This window comes from Ruditapes philippinarum, unplaced genomic scaffold, assembly GCF_026571515.1.
Source record: "Ruditapes philippinarum isolate M1 unplaced genomic scaffold, ASM2657151v2 ctg1879_1_1_1_1, whole genome shotgun sequence".
Classification (NCBI taxonomy): domain Eukaryota; kingdom Metazoa; phylum Mollusca; class Bivalvia; order Venerida; family Veneridae; genus Ruditapes; species Ruditapes philippinarum.
In genome coordinates this window covers 263,429-284,361 of record NW_026863393.1, presented here as the reverse complement: position 1 = coordinate 284,361, position 20,933 = coordinate 263,429, and the positions used below count along the sequence as shown (strand labels likewise).

Genomic DNA, 20,933 nt, shown 5'->3' with positions numbered 1-20,933 from the left:
TTCAGTTTGAACTATATCATTTAACCTGTTGGGGTTTTTTTTAGTGAAAATTTCGATTAAATAGACTAGTGATCAGATCAGATCCTGCTGGCTGATCTTGGTCTGAACTCGTAGATTCAGTTTTTGCCAGAAGGTTAAAAGTTCATGAATTTAATTTTTCTGTGTCATTTATGTCTGTAAAATTGGCCTGTTTATAGTTTGATGTCATTAATTATTAAAAAATATGTATCAAAATAACTTGGTTTTTTAAACCAGTCTGCATATAGAAATTGCTCAAAATGACCGAAAAGATTCAGTTTTAACTAGCTTACCGTCTGGTTTCATTTTAGAATTTTATTAGAGAAATTATAAAAATGTATTGGCAATTTACTATTTTAAAGCTGGATTTGAAGCAAAGATTTGATTGCTGGCATGGGACAATGCAGCCATCCATGCACAGCAAGCTTTTGTCTGGTTACTGAGTCAACCAAATTTCATTTACATCCTTTAAATTGACTAACATTCTGAAAATTCAACAAGTAAAGGACCTGGATGTAAACCTTGGAACTGGATTTTAATAGAAACTTTCCTATGTTTGTTAGCAATTGAAGAAGATAAATGGATTTTTCTTGGGATTAATAGAGATGTCAGTTTTATACATGGTTTTATTTTTCAGATGATTTTGATCTTCCACCTGACCGCTCATTTAGACATGGCAAACAGACCTGGGGTTTCTGCAGTATTTGCAATGTGCCACTATCCTCAGAGCAACAAGCAATAGAGCACGTCAACGGCAGACAGCATTGCGAGAATGAAAATTCACGCAGGGATAGATCTTCATTGGGCTCTCCTGCTAGACAAACAGATCCCAGCAGACGGGAATTTGTCCCTCACTCCGTTGCTGAAGAGTCCGGCTGGAGTGAGTTAGGTAAACATCGAGGCAGTGGTCCCGCAAGGTTGCAAAATGATGATGTCATGGACCGTAAACGTCACAGGTCTACTGATAGTGATTTTGATCGAAAGGACGTTAAACGCAGAAGTTTAAATGAGAATATGGGGCGACGTATGTCTGATTACGATGGAGCAGATTATCCTGGTCCAGAACTGCTTGATGATATCGGAATTAATGCAGATACAGGTACATCAATGATTTTATTTCAGTTCTATTCTATTTTTGTTTTGATTTATTTTGTTCCATGGCGGAGGTGGTGGCCTGCAAAAAGGTGGTATGAGAAACAGGCAATGTTATGTCTGTGAACATCAGTATGTGTCTCAGCAGCTTTAGTAATTGATGGACTACACAGTTACCACTACCAGCATATTTGTCCTCCTGCCTGTCCAGATTTCCATCACACTGTCTTTGACATTTATTGACTGATAACATAACGTCGGTGGTTCTACTTGGGTGCCCGTGCGTGCCTGAAATAATGCACGGAAGGGCACCTGAGGTCTTCCTCCACCAGTAAAGCTGGAACGTCGCGATATGACCTATACTGTGTCGATGTGACGTTAAACCCAAAACAAACAAACAAAATTGACTGATATATTTAACATAAGATTTGTTCACTTTCTATGTGTTTAATTGGCTTCATTTCTATAAGGTCAAGGCGACTTTGGCTAAAAATGGATATGTCCTATATTTCCATTGTGTTACAGATTATCGGTTATCAAATGCTAGGTTAAAATAGCTGTTTTATATCTGCTCACTTGGCGCAATAGGGAGAGCATTGGATCAGTAATGCAGATGTCACTGGTTTGATCCTTGGGCAAAGTCGTTCGATCCTTGGGTTAGGCAATTGACATCAGACATTCAGTCAAATGGTCATTTGTCTGTCACTACTGAAATCATGTGAGATTAGTAGTTTGTCACTTGTGTTAAAATTGTTGTAAAAATCAGAACACCTAGTTATCAAGCTGTTGTCATCAAGTTGTTATAATATTGTATGAAAATAATTAAATTCATTTCTCGGTCATTGCCTAAAATCATACACATATGGATATCTAGGTCTTCCTCTAAGTGGGCATCCGTGGCCCAATGGTTAAGGTTGTTAAGTTCAAACCACTTGTCCCTCAATGCTCACAGGGACTTTTGATTCTTTCATGTGAGGAAGCTATCCAACCAGTTTATGGAATGTGGCTGGTTCTACTCGGGTGTCCCCGTACTTGCCTGAAGTTATGCGTTGAAGGGCACATGACGTCTTCCTCCACAACCAAAAAACAATTCTCGCTATACCTTTGCCTAAGGACATAGGAAGAGTTGAATTGGATTATAAAAACTTTTCAACAAATTTGCTGTTTAATAATCACAGAAAAGCAAAACCCGAAACTGTTCTTGAGATTGGGACAAAGTCATTTATTACCTACATGTATATTGTTATATCTTCATAGAAATTATATCTGATTGAGATGGTAACATTTATATATCTGAAAATTTCAGGTCCGCGCACTGATTCCTTAAACAAGATTGTCTGGATAATTGGCACAGACGAAATGAGGGAATTGCAGGAGTACTGTGCCAGTATTCATAACTATGACTTGGGACTTTCTAAATGCAACATCTCTGTGGTTTGGAGATGTATTAAAGGTCTTCTTATTGCTGATGTTCTACCGGTGATTGCACAAATGAAGACCGAGGAGCCGAAACCCGATTGCATTGTTTTACATGTCGGTGTGAATGACATTGAAAAAACATCACGCTTCAACTTCAAGGACATGGCTTTTGAGATGATTGACGGAATAAAACTGCAGTTTCCAGATGTTCAAGTGGCGTGGAGTCAGATACTTCCCAAGGAGAGAAAGAGAACTAATGTAAGAGAGGTTGCAGACGACGAAATTGCACACTACGTTTTGGAAGGTGGCGGACACTATATCCATTATCCAGTATTGATTGCTATGGATCGACAATTGTTCAAGATGACAGAAAGAGGCTGGCTTGAAATTTGTACAGAAGGGATATTGAAAATGATGCCAATTTTAAGAGGGGGGTTGATATCGATTGTAAAACGGCACTTGTCAATCGTACCGGTGCTGAAGAATCTACCGACAAAGGTTTCAAGTTTTGTGAACCGTAACATGAACAGTAAGTTCTACCCCAGAGGTAAAAAAGGGTTCACGAAACCGAAGTACTTTAAGAAGAAGTTTCCCTTTGCACGGAGGTAAATCAAACATGTAAATTTTGAAGTTTGACAGGGACTGTTAAAGAAAGATGGAGTCAAAGATTGGACTAGTTGCAACAAAAACAATGTACTTTTATACTCCTAGATGACAGTGGGCAGATAACTGCCAACTTTTCTATGGAAAGTGACATTTTTGGACATGTTGGAGGAAAAAGAAAATTGCACTTTTGTAAATTGATGTTAAACTATTGCTATTAATTATGCAGACAATTTGCCTGATGGAATATTAATATAAAAGAGCAAATGAAGCTATGAATATGTTTCTCTCGGAATAAGAGAAACTTTGACATATCTTAAAATGCAACGGAACTTTGTTTTTGAAGTTTGAAAAATTATCTCAACACAACTATGGATAGATGCATACAGAAAATGTGAAAATGTAACAATTTCATAGGAGAACCATATTTGCCAAAGAAGTACATTATCATTTTTGCACTGTTTTGAAAAGTTTGTGAGGTTTTTTTTTTATACAGAATTGAACTGCAAATAGATGATGGAAGGAAATAAGCGCCATGTGTAATGGTTGGCTATAGAAACATTGTCCATGCATAAATAAATCTTTTGCAATATTTTGGCCTATTATTACTGATGCGCATTGTGTCAACCAGGAATCGAAATTACAGATTTATCTATAGTTTGCAATAGAAATGCAGCACTTTTGCATTGTTTTTTAAAAATCATCAGAAAAGTGCATGTAAAGATTTAAAGGAAATCATGGCAACAATTTTCTATTTGGAACATCATCATACCATATAGAGAAGTGGATCGAGCTGCTCCTCGAACAGCTCCTGTTTATTATTGTTTTTTGTTGTTGTTTTTTTTTGTAAATTGTAAAAAAAAATGAGTTGCTATGAAAAAAAAGATTTTTTTGTATTTTTGTACAAGTTTTTTGGTAACTTCAAAATCAAAACTGTTAATAGAAGCAATATAATGTATCCATTAGGTTCAATTGTCATATTTAATTTTGAATTTGTCACATGAGGGTGCCGTAGTGGTCAAGCTGGCTTGCCAAAGGTCAGTGGCTTTGCCAAGGTGCTTGGTTGTCCTCTAAATAATGTATGGGGAGCACCTTCGATCTTCCTCAATAAGTAAACTAAGAAAGTCAACACAAATAACTTTATAATGTCAGACTGACCTAAAACCAGACAACAAAAAATCTTATGCTAGACATCCGAATAGTTTATCATGTTAAAATCAAATTCCAAAATTTGTAGATTACATATTATTATCAGTTGTTTTTCTATTGTTTTTAATAACCACAGTCATGTAATAATTGTTTTTGTTTCCAGTTTTTCAAATATTTAGTAATATTGCTTTATTGAAGTTACCAGTTTACCTAATTATCTCCTTAAGAACTGTAACACAATATTGACACACTAAACTTCTAATTTGTTATATAAATACCTTTTTCCTGAAATTTTAGATATTAACTTTTAAAAGATTTACTTTTTCATCATGTTAAGCTGGTCTGACTGACAAAGGGAGGTAACTTTTGAAAAAAAAATCCTGTTTGAGTTGCCTCCCTTAGATATTACGTCCAATGAAAATTGTAGACAAGTTTGTAAGGTCAATTTTCCCACATTTGTATGGGTTGAGATAGGGAATCAGTCAACATATTTTATTAGAGGGCTGTGCCAATGTCTATGACAAACTTGTTTTAAGTATTAAGTCACAGCTTTGTAAATAAGTAGGAAGATTTTTGTTCAACATGAATTGTGGTTTAAGGTTTATGAGTAAAATAACTATTGGTGTATAGATAAGTTAGACAATAATTTTCATTAAATAGCTTTCTTTTTTTTTCTTTTTCTTTTTACTTTTTTAGTTTTTAATAACTAAGGAAAGTTTATAATTATGAATAAATATATTTTCAATCCATGTTATTTTTGTTTGTGCAGTTGTTATTTTCATTGGGTTTTTCATTATCTTTGGTGGTTATATTGTTTTAGCTGTTTCTTACTTATTGTTGAATTATTATTTTGTCATAGACGCATGATTAGCTTACAATTGTTTGTTTAATTATGATTTAGTGTTAAATCAACAAAAATATTTTTAATTCTATCTTAAGTTTTATCTAATTGTGTTCAAAAATGCAAACTTAAAAACCTTTTACTGTCTTAAACATCTTTAAAATAAACTTGTCAAGGCTCACAATTTTGTATTGTTTTCATATATGTAAAGAATAATTTGATGCAAGAGGTATCACATGGGTGCAAGTTTTCAGGCATATGCCTGAAGCTCAGGTTTTTTTGTGACAAATTTCATCATTTTACTTTTAGATTATGTAGGAAAATGATTATGAATAAATGTTTTCAGGTTTTTTCAAATCTTCAACTTGCACCCATGTATATCACAGTTATTGTTAAAATTTTTGTGAAGATTTTGTGATTAAAGAATGGAGAAATTAAAAAGAATATTCATTTCTCTGTCTCCATTTAGTATGATAAAAATAACACATGTGTCTCAGGTTAAAAGTGCATATTATAATTAGCAACTCAAGGACTGAAATAACACCTGAGGCAGAGCCGAACAGGTGATGTTTATTTCATGATAGATCGAAATAACAAGATGAAAAGCCACATTAAGCTGTGTAGAACGTACAACGAACAGAAATGCCCGTCTGATATGCAAGGAAAAAGACTAGATGGCACTTGTGTACAGTCATTGTTTGCAATGTATACAATTCAATCAGTATTTAGTTATATTTTGAAATTTTCCTTCAAAATTATAAATGTGTGGAAAGGTGGACAGTACGATTTAAGATATTGAATGTAATTACGGTTAATGGTCATTTGCGGTTTATATAATCTACACCAAGCAACTGTGGTTATATAATCTAACAACTGATATAGGCTTACCAACCATTTTCACTGTTTCATATAACCTGTGAAATGTTTTTACCAGTAATAGAATCTAGAAATTGATGCAGACGTAATTCTATATATGTTACCATAGAGATAACTTCGACACTGCGTGAGGACACCTGATCCTGTGGTTTAATTTATTTAGTTATGTTTGCAGTTTTATAAGTGAAAAACAAAATTTATGTAATATAGAAAATCTTAAGACAGCAATAATTATCTTTAGATTTAATAGAAATTGTAATCAAAGCTTCATTTTAGGTATTTTTATGTTAATCATGTAGAAAGTCATATGTCATTTGATTAATTTGATTTACTTTAATTAATGTATATATAGTCATTTAATTGCACAGCAGCATGAAGAATAGTTTGTTTATTGAAATATTCACATGAACTTTATACACAAAATATATGCATATTAAAGATATAGCCGTTACCTTTATTAAAGAAAAGGATAAGGGCTTTATCTTAAATATACATGTACATATATTTTGTGATGTATTGATTATTTGGTTTATTCAAATTCAGTCCTAAATAGAGGAACATGAACAATATAATCAGTGTCATCTTTGGAACTCTATCCATTGTGAACTTGATAAATATGAAGATTATCTGTAAAATAGGCGGGCAAATGGTTTTGGTCATTGAAGTGAAACCTAGCTGTTTGCTGGTGGTTGAGGTCTTCAGAAGTGTTATTATCACAGCTGGTGCCTTAGTGTATGATTTATATTTCACAAATAGTACAAAATTGTAAAAAAAAATGTTGCAACTTAATAAATTGTAAGCATAGAAATTTTATCCAGGATGTATCAAGGTGGGTGTGGTTCTGCCACTTTTCTGGCAATGTGTAAAAGTCTCCATAAAGGCAATAGGTACAGTGATTAATTTATGTCCTTGAGCATGAACTTTAGATGACACTAAAAATATAGTAACATATTATGTAAAGAATGAAGTAAAATACCAATTTTGGTGATAGAAAAATTGTTTGCCTCCTTGAAAGAGGCATATCGTTTTTGATTGGTCTTTTTGCCAAAATTCTTTAACATTGCCAATAACATTAAAGTTTTTCCATCTTCAGCTTCTAAACTTTACACCATGATAAACTCTAACCATTAACTCTATCTTTTTAAGGTCACTTGTTCGAAGGTCAAGGTCATTATGGTCAAGGTCATGTGGGCATGGCATTTATTGAAACTTAATACTTTTTATTTCCAAAGTCTACTTCATACACCTGTGGTCAGTAAACAATTATTGTTTCATTCTTCAATTATTTTTATGGAAATCATACTGAGACCTCACTATTTGTTAAACTGAATAAAAAAAATTAATTCTTTCTTAGTTATTATTGGTAAAATAAATCTGTCACAGTGTGAATATTCTGGTATTTTTTATTTTTACATCAAATACATATCAAAAAATAAGTACCAGTCTGATGCAAGTATCTCATTGGTCAATTTCAAATCATAAACAACCAATAGGATAGGTGCTCAAGTTTAATGGCTTAAGTTTCATATTTATTGCTATAATTGTCCATTTATTTTATCTCTTGTTTCACCTTGATATTCAATACAATATAAGGACATGATTGGTGACATGACCGGGGTTCGTACTCTCAGAGCCTGAAAGGGCAGATGGACCCTTATTAAATTTTGGACTTACATATGCCTAGATATTCATAGTTATTCCATCTGAGGTGATGAATAAACGATATGCAGGTAGTTTAGCATAAGGAATGTTTCATCCAGAAATAGCAAAGTTATTTCAAATAAATTTAATAAGTTCAGCATTTTCTGGAGATAGCGAAAAAAATGAGAAATTTCATTATGAGTAAGAACACCTGTGCCCCGTAATAAATGTTTATTATTAGTGCTCGTCACTTAAAACTTAATTTAATAGTCATACAAGATTTGAAAGCATGTATTGAGCTGGAAATGACCATCTGCGTTCAAATATCTTTATGTATTTTCCTTGTAAATGTTGACTGATTTTTTGTTTGTTTTGTTGTTCATTTTTTATGTTTGAATTAAAAGCAATATAGTAACATGAGGACCAGTAATTTTACTATTTAAAACATAGTTAAAAAATACAAAAAAATGTACTGAAAAAAATTCTTTTGTTTATGATGATGTTAAAGCGACGGCCTTCAGCTTTTCTAAAGGTTAAATACGTTATTTTTAGATAAATTGTTCCATATCATTGTCAAATGAAAAAGAGTTAGGTGTATAATGAAATTTGCTGACTATTAAATGCTCTATATTTAAATTAGTGGGCTAAGGCGGAGAATTCGCTCCCGATCTTCTGTAACTTAGACATGAACGTCACTTACACATTGTAAGCTCTCCAGATGCTTTTTAGAAGTAGTGATGTGATGCACTTTTCCAAGATAAAATTGCTGAAATACTTAGTTTGAAACAACACAAAATTGTTTTTCCAACATAAAGTGAAAAGGTGAAATTTGCTTTAAAAGAAATGAGCCGCGTCATGACAAAACCAACATAATGCGTTTGCGACCAGCATAGATCCAGACCAGCCTGCTCATCCGTGCAGTCTGATCAGGATCCATGCTGTTCGCTTACAAACCCTATTACAAGTAGAGAAACTGATAGCTAACAGCATGGATCCTGATCAGGCAGGCTGGTCTGGATCCATGCTGGTCGCAAACACATTATGTTGGTTTTGTCACAACGCGGCTCAAATCATTTTGGTCTGAGATGAGTTAATTGTAACATTAAACTAGTAGAGAAACTGATAGTGAACAGCATGAATCCTGATCAGGCAGGCTGGTCTGGATCCATGCTGGTAGCAAACACATTATGTTGGTTTTGTCAAGACACGGCTCAAATCATTTTGGTCTGAGATGAGTTAATTGTAACATTATCAATTTCAACACTACTGGTTCAAATCTGGTCAGGGATTTTCATGAGAGAAAGCTATCCAGCTACCTTATATGGAAGTTTAAAGGTTCTATTCTGTGAGTCACCAGCTTGTGCCTGAAATGATGTACAAAGTGACACCTGCACCTGGGGTCTTCCTCCGCCAGTAAAGTTTAAAAGTCACCATATGACATTTACATTGATAGTGTGACTCAAAAAGATATCTGACAAAAAAAAAATCACAATGTACTGTTTCAATAATAAGGTGCGACCTACTGATAAATACAATCTGTGAGTAAGACCTAATAAATTTGTAAGACCTAGAGATAAAAGTTTAGTAAGACATAATGATAAAAAAGATCTGATGATAGACAAAATTTGTAAGAAATGATGATAAACAAAATTTGTGATTGAGACATGATGATAGTGAGACCTAGTGATAAACAAAATTTGTTAAGCCCTATAAAGATATACCAAATTTATTAGACTAAAGGATAAAATGTGTATGTAAGTCCTTATGATATTTAAGGCCATAGACCTCAGTGGAACACCTTCATCATTAATATTGGCAGATATCTAATTTATATGTTACTTTGTTTCAGAGAAATTCAAACCCCCAGAGCCAGAATGGAAAGTTAACCCCACTGTAACACCTAAAGGACAGAGTTACTTTGAGGTATATACTTTGTGTTTTATTTAAGCTTTATATTTGCTTTTAATCTCAGTCAATTGGGTTTAAAGAGTGACTTAACTGCAAAATCATAATTATTCATGGAGCATGACAACATGTGACAATTATAATGCCAGTATGACATCATGTGACAAGAATTTTGACATTATGACAACATGGGACAAGAATTATGACATCATGTGACATAATTATGACATCATGTGACAATAATTGTGTCAGCATGGCATCAGGTGACAATAATTATGCCAGCATGGCATCATGTGACAATAATTGTGTCAGCATGGCATCATGTGACAATAATTATGCTAGCATGGCATCATGTGACAATAATTGTGTCAGCATGGCATCATGTGACAATAATTATGCCAGCATGGCATCAGGTGACAATAATTATGCCAGCATGGCATCATGTGACAATAATTATGCCAGCATGGCATCAGGTGACAATAATTATGCCAGCATGGCATCATGTGACAATAAATGTGTCAGCATGGCATCATGTGACAATAATTGTGTCAGCATGGCATCATGTGACAATAATTGTGTCAGCATGGCATCATGTGACAATAATTATGCCCAGCATGGCATCAGGTGACAATAATTATGCCAGCATGGCATCAGGTGACAATAATTATGCCAGCATGGCATCATGTGACAATAATTGTGTCAGCATGACAACATTTGACAAGAATTGTGCCAGCATGGCATCATGTGACAATAAATGTGTCAGTATGACATCATGTGACAATAATTGTGCCGGCATGACTCCAAGTGTCAAATACTATGCCAGCATGGCATCATGTGACAAGAATTATGCCAGCATGGCATCATGTGACAATAATTATGCCAGCATGGCATCATGTGACAATAATTGTGTCAGCATGACAACATTTGACAAGAATTGTGTCAGCATGACTCAATGGGACTAGAATTATGTATGCATGGCATCATATTCTTGTTTTATTTGACTGCATAATATAGTGGAGAATACTTTGGCATATATGTAGATATTCTTGTTTTATTTGACAGCATGACAGTAGATCGAGAGATGATATGACATTTTGGGAGAGGAAGCAGATGTTTAGAAGGACAGGGCGATACCCTGCTGCTAGAGGGTTCAGGGGTAGAGGTTTCAGGGGAGGTCGAGGTAGAGGCAGTGGTCGGCCGCTTGATCAAGGTAAAATGAGGTTATAATTGTTCATGTCTGTTTTGATAATGGATAGATTAGCATCCTGTGAATCATAATTCATCCAAAATTTTGACTATGAAGTTCATTAACCCTTAGGCTTTTGAGTTTCTAAAATTGAGTTTCTGAAATGACTTTATTTGATCATTGTGATATTGTTATCCCTTGAACTGACAGTGGACAGTATCAGATTCAAGAGCAGGACAAGTTCATTATACAAATTCAGGGTAGTGAATGACTACTTGAATTGAAAACTTAATATAGTTAACAATGATGACAAAGCTATATGATGTGAACAAATATAAGAGTAAAAAAACATATCCACATGGTATATGTTGGAACACCAGTGGTCGAGTGAATACGGTCATTGACTTCAAACAACTTGCCCCTCATTGCTTTAGGCTCAAATTCCGACAGGGACTTTGATTTCTTTAATGTGAGGAAGCATTATCCAGCAAGCTTAGGTAATGTTGGTGGTTCTACTCAAGTGCCTGTATGTGCCTGAAATAATGCTCAGAGGGGCACCTTAGGACTTCCTCCACCAGTAAAACTGGAAAGTCACAATATTCTATACTGTGTTGGCGTGACGTAAAAACCAACCAAAAAAAAAAAAAATGATATATATATCAAACATGGAGAGGGAGAGAAATGTTTAAATATTTACTTGATTAAATGTAAGTTATACAAAAAAAATTCTGCAGGTTTTGTAAAAAAGTCATTTGGAGCAGTTATGGATGAGTGGAAACACGACAAGTTTGATGAGGTTGAAGCCGAGGAGAAAAGCGATCCTTCCAAAGAGAGCAAAGGTGACAAAAGAGATAAAAGAAGTGACAGAAAAGAGCCTAAAGATAACAGAAGTAGCAGAAAGGATAAAGATTCAAGCAGCAGAAAGGATAAAGAAAAAAGCAAAAAGGATCAAGACAAGGAAAGAGAACAGGAGCAAGTGATTATCAGAAGAGAAGAAGATTCTTTACAACAAGAGTTGAAAGTAGAAGTTACTCTTGGTTGATACCAACAAATTATGACTGAACAGTTAGATTTAATGGTTGGCTATAGGTGGATAAAAGAATAGACAGTTTTGCTTCTATCAGAGGCATACTTTGGTTATAAAATATAGTGTATAAGAAGACACTTGTAAAATTTTCGAAATTTTGTAAGAATCTGTAGTTACTAAAATCATTGGTGAAAAGGGTTACCATCTTTATATGATGAAATAGATATATCTAATTCATAGGTCAATAGGTAACCATTGGTTAATCACAAAGAATGTCTTTCCTTCAATCTATGAATGTGTTCTTGCATTATGTATAATTTGTAGTATAGTTAATTTATCCGTCAAGTATTAAAAGTAGGTAAACGGTCTTAATTATATCACCATGATCAATTCACAGCATTGGTAAGTTACTAAATTATTACACATAATATTTATTAAATCATTGATTAACAGATATTAATAGGCTAGCATTAACAGAAAAGAAATAAATAGATATAAAACCATAGTATCATGTGTGTAAGCAACAAATAGTTTATTGGCCATCTGGTAAAGAAGTAACAATCAGTTACAAAGCTATCAACCAAGTAGTTGCCACCTGTTAGCTGTAAAAAAAAAATCAAAGTGCTGCAGCACTGAATGCGACGGACATGCAACCGGAGAGACATTAAGGCTTCTTTTAGAAAAAAAAAACAAAACAAATACAAAACACAAAATATATAACAGAGAAAATTTGTTCCATACAAGTTCGAGATTTGTAGAGCAATATATTTTGTGTCTTAAATTGGTATAATTCAGATTTTCTACTTTCAAGCACTTAAATACAGAATGAAATTTATGCCTAAAAACTCTGGTCAAACTTGTAAATCAGTGTCCTTATCGATTTATTCTAAGAAATGATATGTAAATAGAAAAAAAACTATCAACGAAATATTTCTAGAATAAATCCAGGCAAATAAACTTCAAACATAATACATTATACATTTGAGAATGCTATTTAGAATTGCTTCGTGTTATATCATAGTGGGCATACAGACAATAAAATTTAAGTCATTTGTATTTTTATTTCTCTTGGATACATGGATATGTCTCATTAAAAAAAATTGGTTAAAATCAGCAGCAATTAATAGTGTATTTCTTAGATTTTTTTTATTTACAAGGTAAAGATGTAGAGACCAGAGCACATCGTTTTTATTTTAATTTAAATGTCACTTAAGCACTACAGTGTTTAGTTGTCCTTTTCAACTTCACACTAAATTCCATTTTCAACTTGTTTGCTTCTTACATTTGTATAGCATTTCTAAAAGTATTGCATTACAATCCGCTGGTTTATTAATTACATGTTTAATGTGTACTTCCTGATCGCCTGTCCAAAAATCAGAACAGGTGAAGCAGAATCTATTTTTAGAATAGCGAAGGTTAACTCATATCATGACCTAGTAAAATATGTAAACAAACCACAAGAATCGGAAGTAGAACTGATATTAAAACTTCCTTACCATGAAAGACTACATGGCGGTAAAGTGTCTTACATGCATTCTCAAAAATAGATATTTATACTAGCCATTGTACTGTATCTAATATATTAATAACTGCTGAATATTCAGCTAAACCCTCGGTATGAGTCACGAAAATAGTTCTTCTTTTATTAATGCGCGAGTTATCCTAGAGTCACGAAAAACTTTTGATTGGTTAATAATAATGTTTTGTATAATGTAGAAATATTTATTTCCTACTAATATTGTCTTGGAACTCAGAAGTTACACCTTTATTGTAGTATAATTTGCTGTCCTACTTTTTCGACAGCGGTAAATCGTTTCAGCAGTAATTTGCATATTGCGCAATAATACTACGGGACTACAACGTTTTTATCAATAATATACGTTCATATTTTAACTTGGATAACTTAATTTGGAATTGAAAAGGCTAAATATGGAAGACATTAAGATATCCAGACAAAGTATGGGAGTTTTGAAGGATCAAATTCATGTACTATTTCTTGGGCTGTTAATTGGTTTAGGACACATTGCGCGAGTGTAGCCAACGAAATCCCATGTGTAGATGACTTAGCTCTGAACGCGCCTGAGGGCGCGTCCGTCGCAAAAATGGTTATTAAGCCAGCAATAAAAAAATTAACCACCAAAGTTAGTTTAGCCATTGATTAGCCATTGCTAAGCAACAAAGAATAGTCAGTAATCCATCGGTCAAGAGATTATTATGGTAAGCAACAAAGAATGGTTGATAAGCCATTGGTCATGATGATGAGTTTATTATCGGTTAGCAACAAACAATAGTTAATAATCCATTGGTCAAGAATTTATTATCAGAACAAAGAATAGTTAATAATCCATCGGTCAAGAGTTTATTATGGGAACAAAGTATAATTAATAATCCATCATTCAAGAGACTATTATCAGTTAGCAACAAAGAACAGTTAATAATCTATAGGGCAAGAAGTAATCACAAATTTGCTACAAATAACATCCACAATTATTATGTCATCACTTGAGATGTTGGAAACAAAAATCAAACAATATACAATGTATTAATGATTGAATCATTGGTATTAGGTATTCAGATGATTGAAGAAGAGATTGTTAAGTCATCAACAAAGATGTTGTTAAAAATGGCAGTAGAATCACTTAGGGTTAATGAGAAAACAAATGACTTGGACTGACAAATTAACATATGAAACTTTCTGTTGTGACTCTGAAGTTTTGGAGGACAAAGAATTATGTAGTTGTTATGCTTCAAAACTTTTAATAATGTATTTTAGGATTTGAATTGATGGTCACCTTTAACTATACAGCACGTTCTGAAATTGTGAATTTTAGATTTCATGTAATCGTTTTAGGGGTTTTCTTTTGAGGACTATGGTTTTAAGGACGAAATTTAATCTCAATTAAGAAATGAAATTAATGTTTTAGCTTAAAAAACTTTTTTAATGTTGTTACATAATTAATTGTAACTCATGTTACACAATCCTAATTCCAACCATGTTTTATTTGAACTATATGTATTAAATGAAAAATATGTATTAAAATAAAAATAAAAATCAGATTAATTTATTTCTCATCTTTTATGATGTATTTCTTAAAACTAAAGCTGAGTTTTTCTGTGGGGGAAAAAAATCATTTTATGCCCCCGTTTAGATTTGCCCATGTCTGTCTGTGTGGTGTGGTATGTTACTGTGTTCTCTTGTTGTTTTACATGTAGCTCTAAGTGTTTGAGCTAGGGTCAACACACTTTACAGAAACGTTGATCAGCATGTGAAGTTGTGCATTTGGGGCTCTATGTTTGGATTAGTATAGTTTTGTCAAGAGTTATTGCCCTTGACATAATAAAAATTTTCAGTTTTGCCGCAGATAGCAAAAAAAGTATTTGACCTAGTCATGAAACTTTGCAGGAATGTTGGTCAGCATATGTAGTTGTGCCCCTGGGGGTTTGCTTGTGGATTTATTCAATATTTGTTGAGTTTTTGCCCTTGACATATATAAAATCAATTTTGAACTTGTGTCGCACATAGCCCAAAAATTAGTTTACCTAAGAGTCATGAAACTTGGCCGAAACAATATTAATTTTGCTTATATTTACATTCTCTTATTTAACTAATGGACAGTTTGGTTAATACTTGAAAAAACACAGGCATGTTTAAAATGATTTGAAAATGTCATGGTCAAATACGGCCTCTTGGTTAAATTTTGTACAACAAAACCATGCGTTTTAAAAGGTCTTCCTCCAATGTGTTTCCCTTTAGAAATAGGAAAAAACCAGGGTGGCGCCCGCTTGGCTGTGGCTCTTGTTAAATTTTTGATTTTTTGTGTCGCCTCTATGGAGTAGTGGCGACATATAGGGATCACTTCTCCGTCGTCTGTCTGTCTGTCAGTCCGTCCGTCACAAAACTTGTCCGGACTACTCCTCATAAACTACTGGTGCAATTTCATCCAAACTTTACAGGAATGATCAGTACCAAGTCTAGTTGTGCATATTGTCAGCATTTTCCGGTTCAATGATTTTTGACAGAGTTATGGCCCTTTAATAATTTTTATTTTTAAAGTCTGTCCGGACTACTTCTCTTATACCACTAATGCAATTTCATTGAAACTTTACAGGATTGATCAGTAGCTCTAGTTGTGCATATTGTCAGCATTTTCCGGTTTAATGATCTTTGTCAGAGTTATGGCCCTTTAATAATTTTTATTTTTAAAGTTTGTCCGGACTACTTCTCTTATACCACTAATGCAATTTCATTGAAACTTTACAGGATTGATCAGTAGCTCAAGTCCTTGCGCATATTGCATGGGTTTTCCGGTTGAATGATTTTTGGCCAAGTTATGGCCCTTTGATAAAAAGGTGTTTTTTTCTGTGTGTTGCCAGATACACAAAAGCTTGTCCGGACTACTCCTCATAAACTACTGGTGCAATTTCATCCAAACTTTACAGGAATGATCAGTACCAAGTCTAGTTGTGCATATTGTCAGCAGTTTCCGGTTCAATGATTTTTGTCAGAGTTATGGCCCTTTAATAATTTTTATTTTTAAAGTTTGTACGGACTACTTCTCTTATACCACTAATGCAATTTCAATATGAAACTTTACAGGATTGATCTGTAGCTCAAGTCCTTGCGCATATTGCACGGGTTTTCCGGTTGAATGATTATTGGCCGAGTTATGGCCCTTTGATAAAAAGGTGTTTTTTTCTGTGTGTTGCCAGATACACAAAAGCTTGTCCGGACTACTCCTCATAAACTACTGGTGAAATTTTATCCAAACTGTACAGGAATGATCAGTACCAAGTCTAGTTGTGCACTGTCTGTCCGTCTGTCACAAAACTTGTCCCAACATGAAATTGGCCATCATATGAGGCGACACATGTGATCACTGATCGCTCTTGTTTATATTCAAAATGTCTGATTTGGAGAAGGTTTGCAATAAATTTTTAAAAAAAACTTTTAAAGTTGTTGAAACAAAAAACAACAAACTAGTGAGGCTTACTCCTGGAAGACAAAGTATTGATAAATGCCAGGAGAAAAGCACAGAAAAACGATAACATGGTAGACGTAATACCATATATATACAGAGTTAATTTAGTAACCTGCTTCCTGGAATGTGAACCTGTAAACGGAACCTGTTTGAAGGATGGTCCTTGCCATATATATTTCACAGATAATGACATATTATACACATGTATAAGGATATGTATTTCACCTGATATTCACATGTATAAGGATGGGTCTTGCTATAAATATTTCACCTATAATGACATTAAAGATTTATTTATTTTATTTGCTGTTATTGATTTATAATAATTGATTTATTTTATTTTTTATTTATTTACTCATTTGTTTATTTGATGAGTTATTTAGTTAACCATATTCAAAATTGTCATCATTTTTATATAAAACAAGAACCGGATGATGCTCCCCGGACACAGAAAAGTACACCTCTTGTCGTTTCAGAGTTATGTTTCGGACAAAGTTCAAAGTACATCAATTCCAAAATTAGGCAAGGCAGAGTACTTGCACTGTATTTCTATCTACAGTACCGACTTAGTTTCTTTGTGATACCTCTTGAAGTTATGTCCCGGACAAAGTTCACAGTGTAAAATTGAAAAGGGCAATAGTTCCAAAATTAAGGAGGGCAGAGTTACGGTTCTATTGCACTGCACTTCTATTAAATGAGAGCTATCTACCTACATATTTTCCTGTTGATATCGCTTACAGAATTGGAGTTATGTCCCGGACAATGTCCAAAGTGTAAAAATAAACAATGGCAATATCTCCAAACTTAGGCACGGAAGAGTTACGGTTCCTTTTGCACTGTACTTCTACTATGAGATCTATCTCAAAGTTTCATGTTGATATCTGTTACATTATTAGAGTTATGTCCCGGACCAAGTTCAAAGTGTAGAAATGAATAAAGGGCAATCACTCCAAAATTACGCAAGGCAGAGTTATTTTCTTTGATACTGCACTCCGCCTCATGCAATGCCCTCTACCAGTTTTTGCAGATGAATAATATAATTATCGATATTGCCTCTGTCTTTTCTATCTATTTTTAAAAAGAAATTAATATGTTTTTTATTAAAAAAGAAACTATGTGGTCATTTTCGTTTGCATATGGTTTTGTTTTTAACCATTAGTACACCAGAAGGCCCTCTTGATTGTTTAATAAATTGAATCAATTTTCTCGTTTTATCCTAAATTTTAACCGGGAACAGATTTAGAAATTCATTTTATTTTCTTAAACTGACTGACTTCATCCAAAGAAACAAGCTTTTTTGTCTTGGAATTATAAACTTAAAACAGGTAGGATTTTCCTATATTGAAATGAAATCAGTATTCGTTTCGTTTGTTAGTTAATATTAGTTATTTTACTGATGATACAGAAATTTTATTGACTAAATGATTTTAAAGAGACTACTGAGGGTTTAGACATGGCGGGACTAAAAAATTGGAAATTAATGTACCATTAGATGTAGAACTTTACCAATAGCATGTGATCGGAATTTCAGATCATCGCTCACTGTTTTTCCAGAATAATAAAATGACCCACGGGTTTAAAGGAGCACAAAATACTTTTTTCAATTTTTGTTTTAGTATATTTCTTTATTATCAGTTTTTTTCTGCTTTTAAGTGTCCCAGATGTTCTTAGTAAGAAATTCAATTTTCATGCTTTTAGACCTCAGTGAAGTCCCTTTAAGATACAAACCAACATATAGATCTGTATTAATTTTATTTCATTGTTCAGCATTATTTGTAAATGACTCAAAGTTCAAAAATGCGAACCTGGTAACCCTTACCGTGGTTATTAGCCTAGATCTACCAATTTAAATAAAATAAATTTCATATTTCGTATATTTAGGGGAGAGGAACTGTTACACGGAGGATGGAGTTCTTCTGATAACTTGTCAATTCAATTCAATTCGTTTATTTGTATATATGGCCTCCGGCCCAAACACAATTTACACAACATCACATATATAATGCATACATTGCATGTGGTTATGATCAGACTATACAATATGATATTTAAAAAACTTATTAATTATGTGTGTACATATAACACTATTCAGACATACTGATAAATTCTTCTCTCTCTTTAAAAGAATAATAAATGTACATTGATACATTTCGTATTATATCTACATTTTCACTTGACATTAAATCATAAAATTTTTTGTATATTTGGATAACGAAAATAATAATCTGGCAAATATTTTGAACGAAGATTAGCATGTAAAGGACATACAATCATAAAATGAAATTCGTTTTCAATAGTAGTTTCACAATAAATGCAAACACGATATTCTTTGTCAATGTTAAAATGCCTTCCTTTTTCAATCATAAGGTTATGTGATGAACAACGGAAATTTGCTAGACATTTTCTAAATTTATCAAAATCTATAACTTTAATATATTTTTCAGCCCCAAAACACTGCTTAAAATTTGTATAATGACACAATTTACTTGTTTCAGCACATCTAGCAGACCAACATTGCATTGCCTGATCTTTTAATTTCTGAACACATTGAATTAAAAACATTTTGGGGTTTACAACATTTTGAGCTTCCCACACATAGCCAAAACCATTTTCATATAAATTTTGTCTTACATCACTAGCCCAATTGTGGTATCCTAAATTATCAAAATATACAAGCATTTCATAGCAGAGTCTAGTATATCTATGTCTAGGTAGATTTAATAATCTTATCCAAAATTTAATGCATCGTTTAGATGCATACACGCTCATAGGGAATATCCCTGTATCACCAAGTACGGCATCATTACAAGCTGATTTATTTACATTTAGAAATCTTTTACATGCATATACTTGCAGCGTCTCTATACAGTTTGGTCTTTTTAGGCCCCATATTTCCGACCCATATAACATTACAGATGCGACTTTAGAGTCAAAAAATGCAAAAAACGTTTTATATGGCAAACATGACATATGCTGAAAAGAATTTAAAATATACAGAAGTACCTTTTTAACTTGTCATATCTAGGACATTTTAAAAAATCTGGCATAAATTTGTTACCCGGGGCTTTAGGTTTTGCAACTTTCCGTTATAATTAAGTAACTTAATAAGGCAAGGAAGATGATCACAAATGTACAGGTCAATATGTACGAATGAGCAAATAATTCAGAAGTTTTACTCAAAATAATTTTTTCTTACACATAATACAATATGTAAGGCAAGCTTAATCATCAAAATTTACTTTAGCACCTCAGATGAAATTTTTCATTTTTGAAGAGTCTTTCTTTGGTATTTACAAAAGTCTTCCTTCCGACGAAATCTATAACGATTTCCAGGAACTCCGTAAGTAACTGTTATCAGAGGAACTCCTGACAAGTTATCAGAAAAATTCCATTTTCCATGTGCTCATAGTTTTTACCAAACCATCGGCTCACTTAAACCATACGTATTGTCTGTCGAATACCATTAGTTTATTTATTTTTAAGGGACGATGTTTGTGACAATTATTGCCTTCACAATAATTGCCATCAGTTCTGATGCTCGTGTTGTCATTGACAACGGCCAACCACTAAACATACGTGGGGGAAATGCTAATGACGTCACTCTTGACAGCCATGATGACGACATGAACGGAAATACGCATACAGGCGACGGACTTTGCCGACGGTGTATGTGCAAGCTGAACGGCTGTCCGGAAGCGATTTATTCACGGTGCATATCAGCTGGTTCCCTTTGTTGTTGCTGCCTTCCAGGCAACCACCCGTGTCTTGAGTTACAAGAATTTGAAGAGGTTCATGAGACGGCGGGTACACTTGAGGCTCTTGAAGAAGGTATTGAAGATATTGGGCAATTGGAGAAAAAATGAAGCTGGGATAGTATTGCCCAATGGAACGAAGTGAAAATTTGAAATGATTCTTAAACAAAGAATAATTCTAAATATTTTTTATATTATAATCTATTTTTGTGGTAATTTATTGATAATTCTATTTTAGAATAGAATTGTGTAAAAAGGTTTGATAATATCTGTTATGTGTTGAACTTCGGACAGATTGGAAAATTCGTTTCAAGGGTAGATCTACCCGCCTAATCCGCCTATTAGGCAGTAAAGAGGTTGTTTTTTATTATTTGTTTGCTCTTTTGTTTAAAAGAAACATATTTACTGTTGTTAAGATAACCAATTAAAAGTATCGACAACTTAA

General features: G+C 33.4%; 1 protein-coding gene and 1 long non-coding RNA gene across 4 annotated transcripts in view; both read left to right on the top strand.

Moving 5' to 3' along the window:
- Positions 1–14,814, top strand: part of LOC132721984 (zinc finger CCCH domain-containing protein 13-like) — a 31,745-nt gene extending 16,931 nt beyond the window's left edge. For 2 of the 3 annotated variants that reach the window (XM_060706376.1, XM_060706375.1), the window contains 2 exons: positions 656–1,117; positions 2,417–4,404. In XM_060706376.1, coding sequence (XP_060562359.1) covers positions 656–1,117; positions 2,417–3,138 — 1,184 coding nt within the window. In that variant the 3' untranslated portion in view covers positions 3,139–4,404. Of the gene's footprint in view, positions 1–655; positions 1,118–2,416; positions 4,405–9,488; positions 9,563–10,606; positions 10,755–11,464 lie in introns of those variants that run through there. The other variant, XM_060706377.1, reaches the window with a different exon arrangement.
- A 3,087-nt stretch (positions 14,815–17,901) lies between these two features.
- On the top strand, positions 17,902–20,933 carry LOC132721972 (uncharacterized). Its single transcript, XR_009624550.1, has 2 exons — positions 17,902–18,061; positions 20,220–20,933. It is a non-coding gene; the product is annotated as an uncharacterized LOC132721972 (long non-coding RNA).